This window comes from Aquarana catesbeiana, linkage group LG03 (assembly GCF_042186555.1).
Source record: "Aquarana catesbeiana isolate 2022-GZ linkage group LG03, ASM4218655v1, whole genome shotgun sequence".
NCBI lineage: Eukaryota > Metazoa > Chordata > Amphibia > Anura > Ranidae > Aquarana > Aquarana catesbeiana.
In genome coordinates this window covers 729660691-729676481 of record NC_133326.1, presented here as the reverse complement: position 1 = coordinate 729676481, position 15791 = coordinate 729660691, and the positions used below count along the sequence as shown (strand labels likewise).

Below are 15791 nucleotides of genomic sequence, written 5' to 3'. Positions count from 1 at the left end.
CTATGGTTGAGGGGAAAAAAAAAAAAAAAGTTGGGTGGGGGAAAGGAAAGATGGGGAAGGGAAGAAGGGGGGAGGGGGGAAGGGAAAAAAGAGGGGAAGGAAGGTGTGGGAAAAGTATGGAAAAGAGAATGAGTGTCAATACAGAAAAAAACACACAGTGTGAAGAAAGTGTGAAAGTGAATAGCAGGAATAAACGAACAAACAGCAAAGGCCCTGCTGCCCATCAAGGACCATATAGCAGTTAGAATATTGATGGAAAACAATGGGGTAGCAGCACCACAACCCACCGGTGAGGTGACCAGATGATGGGGAAAGACCAACCAAGGTTGGATAGGAGGGGGGGGGGGGGGAGAAAAAGGAGGGGGATGGGGAGTGGTGTGTGGACAAGGTGGGAACAGGAGTGCACAGTGATATGGGGAAAGGGAATGGGAAGTGTATGGGCTTAGAGGTGAGAACACAAATATGCACAACCCTCCACCAAACAAAGCAATACGTGAGAAATAACGATGATAAAGTGCAAAGGTGGTAGCGGAACTGTTTACCCTATTAGGCGAACCAAAGTGGTTGGATATAATATTCCAAGTTCTGAAAAATTAGAGTACGGATGGTAAGTCTTAGCAGGATAAGAAAGGGAAGATGCTGGAAAGCGTATCAAGTATACTTACCAATCTCTCAGATCGGTGAGTGCATAGCCAGGTATTGCACGGTTTGAAAAGGTTCAATAATCTTCCCCTAAAGCTTAATGCATTTATAGGGAGTGTCGATTGACTAACTCCCATCAGGTGCAGACATACTGACACATTTGTCCTTCCTCCCCCCCACACTTGGGGGAAAGAGCAGCACAGCTGTGCGCTCAAACGTGACCCCCCGGCGTTCTGAAGGAGTGTATACTCTCGGGCATCCCCGTAGCTTCCGCCACAACTGCGCAGGCGCCGCTACGTGACGCGCACGCACACTAGGTCACGCGCTTGTGAGCACGGCGTCCGGAAGGGATCCGGGATGCCGCTGACAGGAAAGAAGCGCCCAGACACAGGTGCTGCCACCTGGTGGGCGTGTACAGGAGACGCAGGGCCCAAGCGTCTCCCCTCTTTTCCTGCCAGGAAGGCACAAATGGTGCGCCCCCGCCCCCTAGAGGGAAAACACCGGCATTAAAGGGGGGACAGAAAGGACATAAAAACAGGCAACAATTGTATGCACATTGTAGTATTAAGATGTGACTCAGCCAATCTTCGTCACTTACTCACTGGATAATATACATAGGGTCTGTGTAGCTAGAGTTAACCCTTGGGTGACCATAATTCGTACATTGTACTCCACATGCCACTATCACCTGAAAGGTGGTTCTTTGGTTATATTGGCCTCATCCTATTGCAATTTAATGATCAAACAACACATTTAACCAAGAAGGAGAAAGAAAGAAAAAAATTCTTTCATAGTATGAAAATAACCATATAAAGGTATATAGAGAACTATGAACTGTTTTCAGGCTGGATTCGTCTGAAAATAGGATATTTGGGAGTATAGAACATATTTTATTATCTTCCATTTCCCACACATAGAATTGTACATCATATACGGAAGGATATTGAAAGTGATTGTGGTTAGCGGTATAAATTGCATGTGGGGAAATCCAGGCAGGAATGGATGTTAAAAAATGGAAAAGCTAATTAACCACTTGAGCCCCGGACCATTATGCTGCCTAAGGACCAGAGGTCTTTTTCCAATTTGGCACTGCGTCGCTTTAACTGCTAATTGCGCGGTTATGCAATGCTGTACCCAAACTAAATTTGCGTCCTTTTCTTCCCACAAATAGAGCTTTCTTTTGATGGTATTTGATCACCTCTGCAGTTTTTATTTTTTGCGCTATAAACGGAAAAAGACCGAAAATTTTGAAAAAAAATGATATTTTCTACTTTTTGTTATAAAAAAAATCCAATAAACTCAATTTTAGTCATACATTAAGGCCAAAATGTATTCGGCCACATGTCTTTGGTAAAAAAAATGTCAATAAGTGTATATTTATTGGTTTGCGCAAAAGTTATAGCGTCTACAAACTAGGGTACATTTTCTGGAATTTACACAGCTTTTAGTTTATGACTGCCTATGTCATTTCTTGAGGTGCTAAAATGGCAGGGCAGTACAAAACCCCCCAAATGACCTCATTTTGGAAAGTAGACACCCCAAGGAAATTGCTGATAGGCATGTTGAACCCATTGAATATTTATTTTTTTTGTCCCAAGTGATTGAATAATGACAAAAAAAAAAAAATATTTACAAAAAGTTGTCACTAAATGATATATTGCTCACACAGGCCATGGGCCTATGTGGAATTGCACCCCAAAATACATTCAGCTACTTCTCCTGAGTACGGGGATACCACATGTGTGGGACTTTTTGGGAGCCTAGCCGCATACGGGGCCCCGAAAACCAATCACCGCCTTCAGGATTTCTAAGGGTGTAAATTTTTTATTTGACTCTTCACTGCCAATCACAGTTTCGGAGGCCATGGAATGCCCAGGTGGCACAACCCCCCCCCCCAAATGACCCCATTTTGGAAAGTAGACACCCCAAGCTATTTGCTGAGAGGCATATTGAGTCCATGGAATATTTTATATTTTGACACAAGTTGCGGGAAAGTGACACTTTTTTTTTTTGCACAAAGTTGTCACTAAATGATATATTGCTCACACAGGCCATGGGCCTATGTGGAATTGCACCCCAAAATACATTTAGCTGCTTCTCCTGAGTATGGGGATACCACATGTGTGGGACTTTTTGGGAGCCTAGCCGCGTACGGGGCCCCGAAAACCAATCACCGCCTTCAGCGTTTTTAAGGGCGTGAATTTTTGATTTCACTCTTCACTACCTATCACCGTTTCGGAGGCCATGGAATGCCCAGGTGGCACAAACCCCCCCCAAATGACCCCATTTTGGAAAGTAGACACCCCAAGCTATTTGCTGAGAGGCATGGTGAGTATTTTGCAGCTCTCATTTGTTTTTGAAAATGAAGAAAGACAAGAAAAAACTTTTTTTTTTTTTCTTTTTTCAAATTTCAAAACTTTGTGACAAAAAGTGAGGTCTGCAAAATACTCACTATACCTCTCAGCAAATAGCTTGGGGTGTCTACTTTCCAAAATGGGGTCATTTGGGGGGGTTTTGTGCCACCTGGGCATTCCATGGCCTCCGAAACTGTGATAGGCAGTGAAGAGTGAAATAAAAAATTCATGCCCTTAGAAAGCCTGAAGGCGGTGCTTGGTTTTCGGGGTCCCGTACGCGGCTAGGCTCCCAAAAAGTCTCACACATGTGGTATCCCCGTACTCAGGAGAAGCAGCAGAATGTATTTTGGGGTGTAATTTCACATATTCCCATGGCATGTTTGAGCAATATATCATTTAGTGACAACTTTGTGCAAAAAAAAAAAAATTGTCTCTTTCCCGCAACTTGTGTCGCAATATAAAATATTCCATGGACTCGACATGCCTCTCAGCAAATAGCTTGGGGTGTCTACTTTCCAAAATGGGGTCATTTGGGGGGGTTTTGAACTGTCCTGGCATTTTATGCACAACATTTAGAAGCTTATGTCACACATCACCCACTCTTCTAACCACTTGAAGACAAAGCCCTTTCTGACACTTATTGTTTACATGAAAAAGTTATTTTTTTTTTGCAAGAAAATTACTTTGAAGCCCCAAACATTATATATTTTTTTAAAGCAAATGCCCTACAGATTAAAATGGTGGGTGTTTCATTTTTTTTTTTCACACAGTATTTGCGCAGCGATTTTTCAAACGCATTTTTTGGGGAAAAAACACACTTTTTTAAATTTTAATGCACTAAAACACACTATATTGCCCAAATGTTTGATGAAATAAAAAAGTTGATCTTAGGCCGAGTACATGGATACCAAACATGACATGCTTTACAATTGCGCACAAACGTGCAGTGGCAACAAAATAAATACATTTTTAAAAGCCTTTAAAAGCCTTTACAGGTTACCACTTTAGATTTGCAGAGGAGGTCTACTGCTAAAATTACTGCCCTCGATCTGACCTTCGCGGTGATACCTCACATGCATGGTGCAATTGCTGTTTACGTTTGACGACAGACCGCCGCTTGCGTTCGCCTTAGCGCAAGAGCAGGGGGCGACAGGGGTTTATTATTTTTTTGCTTTTTTATCTTATTTTTAAACTGTTCCTTTCATTTTTTTTTTTTTTTTTTAATCATTTTTATTGTTATCTCGGGGAATGTAAATATCCCCTATGATAGCAATAGGTAGTGACAGGTACTCTTTTTAAAAAAAATTGGGGTCTATTAGACCCTAGATCTCTCCTCTGCCCTCAAAGCATCTGACCACACCAAGATCGGTGTGATAAAATGCTTCCCCAATTTCCCAATGGCGCTATTTACATCCGGCGAAATCTAAGTCATAAAATGCTCGTAGCTTTCGGTTTCTTAGGCCATAGAGATGTTTGGAGCCACTCTTGTCTCTGATCAGCTCTATGGTCAGCTGGCTGAATCACCGGCTGCATTCTCAGGTTTCCTGTTGAGACAGGAGAGCCAGAGAAAAACACGGAAGACGGTGGGGGGGGGGCATTCCCTCCCACGGCTTGTAAAGGCAGTCTAGAGGCTAATTAGCCGCTAGGATTGCTTTTACATGAAAGCCGACTGCTGGCTGAAAAGAATGATACCAAGATGATGCCTTAACCTGCAGGCATCATTCTGGTATAACCACTCAAAGTTGTGAATGGCGTACCTGAAGACAAAAAAATGGTTAACAATGGTTAACAATAAAGCACAGTAAACAGTAAAGTATAAATAATTACATACCTGAAAAACAAACATGATAAAACATAATAACAATAACAATAAAACATTGCAGAATAGAATACAGTAAAAAAAGAGCAGAACAATAGAGAGAGAGAATAGAGAGAGAGAGAACAATAAAACGACAACTATTTTTTTTTATTTTATATATATATATTTTTTTTTACACTTTTTTTGTAACTAACTTTTATAACTGTAACCGGTTCCAGGTTCGGGTCTCTCAAAATGCGATGGCATCTTGGGAGACCCTGTGAAAGTGTGCCTAGTCTGTGGAATGCTGTACCCTACGCTAATACTCAACTAGTGAATGGTAGCGTTCAAAACATTCACCAATGCAAAGACCAGGATTGTCAGGACAGGAGGGACAATAATAGCGGGTGTCACGCCTATATCCGCGCTTGCTGCAGACACAACATCTTTTTGGGGGGGTTCGTTGGGTAGGGGTACTCGGGAGGACATAAAAATGCCTCTCATGCAGCCGACTGCATTTGGTTGGGGATGTGAATGGGGGAAGTACGGGCGCTGCAGAAGCGGTGGGTTCCCAATTAGGATTGGCGAATGCAGCAGGAAGGGCACTATGGGTACGACGGGCCTGTGTTTGTCTTCTTGGTGGCAGCAGGACACTACTTGTGCTTGCCACCTCACCAGCTTGAACTGCACTTATGGGACTCGCCACTTCACCAAGTGTTACTGCAGTGCTGGTTTGACTACGACCGGGGTGTACTAGGCCGCTGGTGCTTGCCAGTTCAATAAAAAGCTTCCAAAAAAACTGTTAGCGATCGCAGGGATCAGGCCTGACTCTGCGAACGCTGCAGTTATGCGTTTAGTGTTTTGTAAGTGACAGTGATCAATCGATACTGCACTTGGGTGGGCTGGGCTGGGCCGGGCGGAGGGGCAAAACGCAGGTGCTAGCAGGTATCTGGGCTGATCCCGCTAACACTGCGTTTTTGGGAACCCTAAACTGCTGGGGACGCTAGTATAGATCTGATCGGATCAGATATTGATCCGTTCAGATACTATACCACTAAAGGAGGCGTATGCTGCGTGCGTGGGTGTTAGTGGTACTGGCGCTAACCTGACGCTGCCTGGGGCCAGTGCTTGCTAGTTCACCAAAATGCTACCAAAAAAACTGTTAGCGATCGCAGGGATCAGGCCTGACTCTGCGAACGCTGCAGTTATGCGTTTAGTGTTTTGTAAGTGACAGTGATCGATCAATACTGCACTTGGGTGGGCTGGGCTGGGCCGGGCGGAGGGGCACAACGCAGGTGCTAGCAGGTATCTGGGCTGATCCCGCTAACACTGCGTTTTTGGGAACCCTAAACTGCTGGGGACGCTAGTATAGATCTGATCGGACCAGATATTGATCCGTTCAGATACTATACCACTAAGAGAGGTGTATGGTACGTGCGTGGGTGTCAGTGGTACTGGCGCTAACCTGACGCTGCCTGGGGCTGGTGCTTGCCAGCTCACCAAAATGCTACCAAAAAAACTGTTAGCGATCGCAGGGATCAGGCCTGACTCTGCGAACGCTGCAGTTATGCGTTTAGTGTTTTGTAAGTGACAGTGATCAATCGATACTGCACTTGGGTGGGCCGGGCGGAGGGACAAAACGCAGGTGCTAGCAGGTATCTGGGCTGATCCCGCTAACACTGCGTTTTTGGGAACCCTAAACTGCTGGGGAAGCTAGTATAGATCTGATCAGATCAGATATTGATCTGTACAGATACTATACCACTAAGGGAGGCGTATGCTGCGTGCGTGGGTGTTAGCGGTACTGGCGCTAATCTGACGCTGCCTGGGGCGACGCATATCACCGCCGGGCGACCGGGGGGCTAAACCTTTATTCGGTAATAAACGGCGGGTGCCCTGACACTATAAAAAATAAACAAACTAACCAGCGTCACCCGTAACAGTTATACGGTGATCAGTGGTGAAAGGGTTAACTAGGGGGCAATCAAGGGGTTAAAACATTTATTAGATAGTATATGGGGGTCCCTGTCGCTATAAAACGCTGACGGCGAACCTAAATATTTACCTCACTAACTAGCGTCACCAGCGACACTAATACAGCGATCAGAAAAATGATCGCTTAGTGACACTGGTGACAGGGGGTGATCAAGGGGTTAAAACTTTATTAGGGGGGGTTAGGGGGGTACCCTAGACCTAAAGGGGGGTAATACTCACTGTCCCAACACTGTAACTGTCACAAACTGACACTATGCAGTAATCAGAAAAAAAAAAACAAAAAACAAACAAAAAACTGCTGGTGTCAGTTTGTGACGGGGGGGGGGGGGTGATTGGGGGGGGGGATTGTGTGCCTGGCATGTTCTACTGTGTTGTGTAGTGTTAGTGCACTCACATAGATGTCTTCTCTCCTCGGCGCTGCAACGGAATACCGAGCCAAGGAGAGATGACATCATTTCCTTTGCTGCTGTTTAGCATACAGCAGCAAAGGAAGTAATCTGATTGGCCGGCGGCGATCGCGAGGGGGGGCCACGAACGGATGGCCTCCCCCTCACCTCCGATCGCCGGGGGACAAAACGGGACCGCCTCGGGCACCTGGGGGGGGTCCGATCGGACCCCCCACCCGCGGGAGGCAAATCACGTACATGTACGTGATTTTGCCTGCCCGTGCCGCCTTGCCGACGTAAATCGGCGTGAGGCGGTCCTTAAGTGGTTAAAGTATATATTATAAAAAAAGCACTCCTCTAGTCTCCATAGAGGGGGGGGGGGGAGGGAAAAAGGGGGAGAGGAAAAGACAGGGGATGGAATGGAAAAAAGAATAAATGGTAATATATTTTTTTGAAACGTCTCCACAGAACGCTGTGGAACGTTCGAAATGAAAAGTCCCTTCCCATGCGTTTATTGTGTCTTTCCAGATGAAAACCCCTGCAAAAAAGGGGCGAACGAAATTGATTCGTTGAGGCCCGGTGGAGAGGTGGCCTGTAACTGGAATATCCATCTCTGCTCTTTTTGCAGCAGAGACTTGTTCCAGTCGCCACCTTTCATTGGGATCTGTATTTTGTAAAGGGCCACAAAGGTCACTCTTGGGACCCTATAGTTATGTGTGAAAATAATATGCCTCCCAATAGGGAGATACGGGTTCCCCACTTGCATACTGTAGACATGTTGGGAGATGCGTTTCCAAAATTCCTGCCTGGTCTTTCCCACATAGTAAGCGCCACACTCACATTCCATCAGATATACTATTCCACGGGTGTGGCAGTTCACAAATTGTGTGGGTGTAAATGTCTTTCCATTGGGAAGGACAAAGGTTTTATCTTTCTTGATAAGTGAACAGTATGAGCAATGTCCACAGGGGAAAGAACCCACTATGGAACGGTGCTTCAATCTCCTATTTTCATTGATGTATTCGCTCTGGACGAGCTTGTCCCATAGAGACATAGCTATTTTGTATGTTATGATGGGTTTTTCTAGGACGAACTCACGCAATTTGGGGTCATCTGTGAGGATGCTCTAATGGCGCTCAATAATCTTTTTGATAGCCTGATGTTGTCGAGAGTAACGCATGATGATCCGGGTGAGGTTACATTCAGAGCTTTTGGAGGGTTTAGATCTAAAAAGCAGCTGGGGTCTAGAATGTCCTATGGCTTGATTGTACGCTTTTTTAAGGCATGATCGGCTGTAACCCCTTGCTAACAGTCGATTCTGAAGCCCCTCAGCTTCTTTTTTAAACAGAGCATCATCCGAACAATTGCGCCGAAGGCGCAGATATTGTCCGTAAGGGATAGAATTCTTTAGTGGAATAGGATGGAAACTATCCGAGTGGAAGACCGTATTCCCAGCAGTTGTCTTTCGAAACAAAGTACTGGAAAGACTTCCTTCCGCAGTGACCGAAATGGAGACATCTAAGCAGGTGACACTGTGGGGGTCATGAATCATCGAAAAATGCAAGTTACGATCATTCACATTAATCCTATTGAAAAATTCGACTAGTTTGGTCTCGGGTCCCTCCCAGACGACAAAGACGTCGATATACCTCAGCCATTTGGTTATATGGCTGGTGTATACGACAAGATCCTCGTCGTCCAAGAGGGACTTCTCCCACTCCCCCAGGTACAGGTTGGCGTAAGAGGGGGCACAACAGGTCCCCATAGCCACACCCTGCACCTGGAGGTAGTGGGAGTTGTCAAAGCAAAAATAATTGTGGTGCAGTATGTAGTGCAGACCATTCAAAATGAACCTAACCAGTGCAGGATCATACTGAGAATGCTGTTTCAAGGCCCTTTGCAGGGCGGCCAAACCCTGAGAATGGGGAATGCTGCTGTACAGCGCCTCAATGACGATGGTCACCAGAATGGCATTGTCTGGTATCCTAAGATCGTTGATGAGTTGTAGAAATTGTATAGTATCCTTCACAAAGGAGGGCAAAGACAGAACAAGAGGTTGCAAGTGTGCATCTATGACTCGGCTTAGGTTTTCTGATATAGCTCCATTGCCAGAGACGATGGGACGACCTGTGAGTTTGTTAGAATTTTTATGAATCTTAGGTAGACTATAGAACGTAGCTACCTTGAGATGTGGGGTCCTAACAAACTCATAAATATTCTTGGTGATTTCACCCCTATAGAATGCACGATCAACCATGCTATAAAAGCTGGAGTTGTATTGATTGATGTTGAGGGCTGAAATTACTTTATACCACTCTTTGTTCTTTAGAATATCTAGACACATTGAAACGTAGTCGTCATTATTCATGACGACCACATTACCTCCTTTGTCTGAAGGTTTTATTACAATTTTGGGGTTTTTTATAAGGCGCTGGAGGGCCAGATTTGCATCATATGAGAGATTAACTGGTTTTGATTTGGTTTGTGGTAGTTGGCATATGTCACGAATAGTCTGCCTTAAAAATACTGCTACATTGGGGTTAATGCTTGAAGAGAGGAATGTTGTGGAGGCCTTTTTAAACATTACTAGGGGATTTGGAGTCTATTTGTCCACCTCCTGCAGTAAGGCGTCCAAATCAATTTGGTCTATTAAATCCACCGTATTGTTTTCTTGGTAAAGGAGAGTTAGGTCTCGTAGGGCCCTACATTCCTTTAGGCTGTAAAGGGACCTATCCACAGCGTCATCATCAGAGTCGTCCTTAGCATGCAGGTATTTTAGTAATAGCCTGCGTGCAAAGAGTTGTAGGTCAGTAATTGTTTCAAAGACATCAAAGTTTTGTTCGGGACAAAAGGTAAGTCCACGAGATAAAAGTTGTGTCAAACTTGATGATAGGTTAATAGAGGATAGATTAACCACACTTAGGTGGTTTGTTGAATCTGCACCACAAAGGGGTCCAGACCTTTGCCTGTTTTGTTGGTTTGTGGGGACCCAGGTCCCTCTTCTTCCTTCTACTTTCCGTATTTGTTTCCCTGCAAACCCTTGGACCCATTATATTGCCCTGCGATAGGGAAACTTCCAACCTTTTGAGGAGTCAACTGACTCCTCGCTTTCTACTTTGTCTCTAGTGCCAACGTGATTTCATCTGGGTGCAGCCTCTGGCCATCCGCAGTCCCTTCCCTCTCCTGCATATGTGGGGAGCATGTAAGCGTGATCCCTCTCAAGGCACTTTTGGTCTATCACCTGTCCTCTGGGGAGTTGGCCCGACACGGGGGAGACAGAGGACATAGGAGGAACTACATCACCTTAAATACTCTGTATTGCCAGGAACCTCAGTGATAGGTAATTATGGAACTTACGCTGATATGTTATATTGTATACATATGGGTTTGTTATTGTTGAGCCTTATGCTATGTTCGATATATATTTGCATTTCCACAGCGGACAACCCATCCTCTGAAGAAGACCCAGCGAGGGTCGAAACGCGTCAGGATTTATATCTACAATTCTTGTTGTCCTATAGGATTTATATGTACAACTCTTGTTGTCCTATATATTGTATTGTACATTGCTTTTATTCTCAGGCACTGTCCGTTGCAATACTTTGGGGATCCAACCCTTAAAGAAACTTTGGTTGTCTCATAATACATTGTAATTTGTACTGTTTCTAACCACGGGTATTGTCCGTTGCAATTTTTAACATGTATCCAGTTCATGTCCTGACTTTAACAGTCAGAATCCATTTACTTATTTTATAGTACCCTACTATTATATTTTTTGTACCAATAAAATTAATCTTTTTTGACTACTTCTATGGAATCTTATTGGCTGCTTTAAAGCCCCGCTAGGGGGTTTCATAGTTTTTTAATCCTGTTTGACACAAGAGATAATAGACTCAAGGTGGACCTTGGTTTTTGAAACCACAACCCTTCAGTTTTGTGTCATTGTCACCTTTCATTGCTGATGTGCATGACAAATAAAATAATTTTCAATGTAATTCTGTACTGAAAGTTGAAGGATCTTTTTAATTAATAAGGTATATATAGTAAGATGACAGACTTACGTTGAGTTTCGAGCTTGATGAGAACTTCCCCTTTAATTTCACATCGTAAAGACTTCCAATTAATGACATTTCCATGGAGATCACCAGAGAGGACCTTCTGAATGTCTTCCTGATTCAAGACATAATCCCACATGTGGATGTCACTTATCTCACCAACCAATGACTGAGAAGCATCGAACCCTCCACCAAAAGAATCCTGGTCCTGTCCCAGAACAATGTTGCTTTCAGCATCAATATTATTAGAATTGTGATAATATAGTCTTGTGTTACCCCTATGGGAGGAAAGCTTTCCATTGAGCCAAAGATAGGCTTCTTCATAGCTGTTGTCCCAGGACACACAGATGTGCCTCCAGTAAAAAGACTTCCAGTTTAGTGTAAAAACAGTCATTGCATTATTTATGAATAGTTTATAGGTGTGTGGGGGCTCAAAGTAGATGTGCAAAGCATCAGCGCATCTTGGAGTAGCCATAGAGAACAAAGAATAGGGACGTGGAAGATCACTGAAGGTACGTAGACAGACGCTAACTTTCCTCAATGGCTTTATAGTTGTAGGTCTTAGAATGACATGAGATGTGTTGGTTTCTTTGGGGAAGACGAAGACTTTACCCTCCATGTCTAGGGAAGAAAACAGACAAAACTTATGGCTGATACTTATCAAAGCTTTAGATCTAGAGAAAAAAAAATATTTATTTATGAAGTCTAAAATAAAAATAAAAAGATACAATGATAAATCTCAGGAAGGTAATTATATACATTTTTGTTTGTGTATAAATATGTAGTTTGCAGATCCTGAACCGTGTGTTTATTTGTTGCCACTCCCCTTGTGATGTAGTGGGTGAAGTCAGTGCCCTTTTAATACCAGCTATGGTGGGGACTGGTAGTTCAGGTATGGGAACAGGTCACCCCTGACCAACACCATATAGGCCTGTGGCCTGTGTACCTGAGTGGAGGAGAGAGCCCTCTGCAAGACTGGAGTGCCAGGAGGAGTAGTTATGGACTCACAATGGAGAAGGTGGAAAAACCTTGCTATCCTTTATTTTTGCCTAGCAGGTCAGTAGCTTGGTTTTGCTGGCCTCATGGCCTGAGACTGAGGGCGTCAGGGTCCAGATATAAACCTGGGAGCTCTGCAATTTCTGGCTGTAGCTCTACTTGCTGTCCCATCCGGGATGATAGACTGCTCCCTGTCTAATCCCTTGGAAAATATTGCCTTGTATCTTGTTCCTGGTGAACCTTGAACTCTTTGCTCCTCCTGTGAACTTCCTATTTAAGCCATGTCTCTGCACTTCCTGTTTGCCAGATTATTGTGCTCTCTCCAGCTGATATCTTGCTTCTTTGTATACCTGCAGCTGTCCTTATTTTTGCTACCATTTGTTACTGACCTTTGGCTGTATCCTCAACTATGCTTACACTTGATCTCAACCTACAACAACCTGTTACCAACCATTGGCTTGTTCCTCGACTATACTTTTGTTTCATCTCAACCCTCAACCACTTGTTACTGACATTTGGCTTGTTCCTCGAGTATGCTTTCACTTGATTCCAACCTGCAACCACTTGTTATTGAACTTTGGCTTGTTTACTGACTACGATTCTGCTTGATCCCAACCTGCAACCACTTGTTACTGACCGTTGGCCTGTTTACTGACTACAAGTTTGCTTGATTCCAACCTACAACCACTTGTTAATAACCTTTGGCTTGTATCTTGACTATGCTTTCACTTGATCTCAAATTGCAAACACTTGTTACTGACCTTTGGCTTGGTTATTGACTACACTTCTGCTTGATCCCTTCCTGCTAGATCTGTTTCCAGACCCCGGCTTTCTCACCTCCTGGTGGGGCAATCCTGAGGACTGCAACCTGGTACTATCATGCAGAAAAACCCATCTCCACCATCAGGAGCTCTGATGTAGATCGGTCTTTAGACCAGTTAGTGCTGGTTGGTATGAACCTCTCTACTGCTATAGCTACTGGTCTCTGAGCCTGACCCCTGACTGACAGAGGGACACCTTGTGTAAGAAACCACTTTTGGGGGCTCACTAAGAGAACTGGGAAGATGGGCTGAAACTATGGTACCGTATTATGATACTGAGTGTTCTGCACTGATACTGTGTATCATGAGAAAGATATATTGTTCTGATTTTGATTAGACATTACTGCCCTCTTGAGCCCCCTGCATATGCATACCAGAGCCATCCTATCATGGATCTTTTGATTCCACTTATAACCCCACCTGAGGAACTGCCTCGCCTCCTTGCCGTTTCCCCCTTCCCTGTATACTCTCTGCTTCATTATCTTTTTCTCCCCCGCCTGCTGGCATTCTCTCATTCCTTCACCCCTACTCCCTCTTTCTCCTCTTCATGCCTAACTACCCTTCTTCACCTTCCTCTTCACAACAGTTTAGCAACGTTTATTCATGAGCCCTCCAGTACAAGGGGGCCTGACCAGATGTTATTTTCGGTTTAGATTAGCCTGCAACCCAGAAAAATCTGCATGATTTCCTGCACCTTCTCAAATAATGCAGTACAATAGGTATCCACACCAGACCCTTATCCGAGCATGCAGCCTGGCAGGCCAGGAAAAGGGGGTGAGTGAGTGCCCCCCCTGTCCTGAACCATACCAGGCCACATGCTCCCAATATGGGGGGTTCTTTGGGGCAGGGGGGCTGTGCGTACCCCGTTACCAATTCACAATTGGGGGTAGCCGGGATCTGGGGGTGCCCTTGTTAAAGGGAGCTTCCAGATTCCGATAAGCCCGCCCACCTGCAGACCCCCACAACCACCGGGCAAGGGTTGTGGGGATGAGGCCCTTGTCCGCATCAACATGGGGACAAGTTGCTTTGGGGGTCAGACCCCAAAGCATCCTCCCCATGATGAGGGCATGTGGCCTGGTACAGTTCAGGAGGGGGGGCGATCTCTTGTTCCCCCCTCTTTTCCTGCGGCCTGCCAGGTTGCATGCCCAGATAAGAGTCTAGTATGGATTTTGAGGGGGACCCCTACGCCATTTTTTTTCAAAAAATTGGCGCTGGGTTCCCCTTAATATCCATACCAGACCTGAAGGGCCTGGTATAGAATTTGGGGGGACCCCCACGCAATTTTTTTTTTTAATTTTGGCTTGGGGTTCCCCTTATTATATTCATACCAGACCTAAAGGGCCTGGTAATGGATTGGGGGGAACCCATTCCATTTTTTTCAATGAGTTTTATCTGTATTGCTTCACTTTAAGCATTCTTAAAGTGGAGGTCCTCCGAATTCTTTTTTTTTAAAGTCAGTAGCTACAAATACTGCAGCTGCTGACTTTTAAAATATGGACACTTACCTGTCCAGGGCACCAGCGATGTTGGCACCCAAAGCCGATTTGTCGCTCAGCTCTGGGGTGCTGCTGCCGCCATCTTCGGTGACCTTGCGGCTTCACATCCCGGTTACCTACTGCGCATGCGCGAGTCGCGCTGCACAATCTGGATGGTCCCTGCTGTCTCTGGGACCCATGTGTTTCCCAGCAGACAGCGGGGGGGGAGACAGGAAGAGTCTCGTGGGAGTCTATACCAGGAAGTGGGTGCAAATACCCATATTAGACAGGTATCTGCAACCCCCTCCCCCCTGAAAGGTGCCAAATGTGACACCGGAGGGGGGGAGGGTTCCGAAAAGTGGAGGTTACATTTTTGTGTGAACCTCCGCTTTAAAATCACTGTTCCCAAAAAAACTGACGTTTTTAAAACTTTTTTTTTGCATTGATACATGTCCCCCGGGGCAGGACCTAGGTCCCCAAACACTTTTTATGACAATACCATGCATATAAGCCTTTAAAATGAGCACTTTTGATTTCTCCCATAGACTTTTAAAGGGTGTTCCGCAGCTTTCTAATTTGTCGCGAACACCGCACATTGTTCGCTATTCGGCGAACACCCAATGTTCGAGTCGAACTTACGTTCGACTCGAACATCGGCTCATCCCTAATGGTCAGAGGGAATACGGTGGCCCTCAAGGAAGCACTCAAGGGGGGTGCCAAAGCCATTCCGTCACAAAATCTGTGAAAAAAAAAACTTAAAGCAGTTGTATACCCTCAGTAAAAAAAAAAAATGTAAAAAAAAACCCTGAAATACTTACCTTAGAACAAGGACCCCGTATCGCAGGCCGGTCCATGCCAAGGGAGCTGACATTTTGCCCTCGGCATGTCTTTCGGGTTCGCGGCTCTGGCGCTGTGAGTGGCCGGACCTTCAGCCGGGGAATTTACAGGGCATCCACTGCTGATGTCAGCGGTTGCATGCAAAGTAAATATCTCCTAAACTGTACAGGTTTAGGAGATATTCATTTTACCTACAGGTTTATTATAGGCTTACCCGCAGATAAAAATGAAAAAAAGTGGGTATACAACCGCTTTAAAGGCTGCATTCACACCTGAGAATGGGCATTTACAGACCATTTTGGCCAGGTTCATATCTCTGCTAGGGATGAGCCGAACACCCCCCGGTTCGGTTTGCACCAGAACCTGCGAACGGACCGAAAATTTGCACGAACATTAGAACCCCATTGACGTCTATGGGACTCGAACGTTCAA

General features: G+C 45.0%; 1 protein-coding gene across 1 annotated transcript in view; it reads right to left on the bottom strand.

The window, feature by feature from the left end:
• The window catches only part of LOC141133796 (uncharacterized), a 74438-nt gene that overhangs the window by 13774 nt on the left and 44873 nt on the right, over nucleotides 1–15791 (bottom strand). The window contains exon 5 of the mRNA XM_073623352.1: nucleotides 11237–11851. Coding sequence (XP_073479453.1) covers nucleotides 11237–11851 — 615 coding nt within the window. The remainder of the gene's footprint in view (nucleotides 1–11236; nucleotides 11852–15791) is intronic.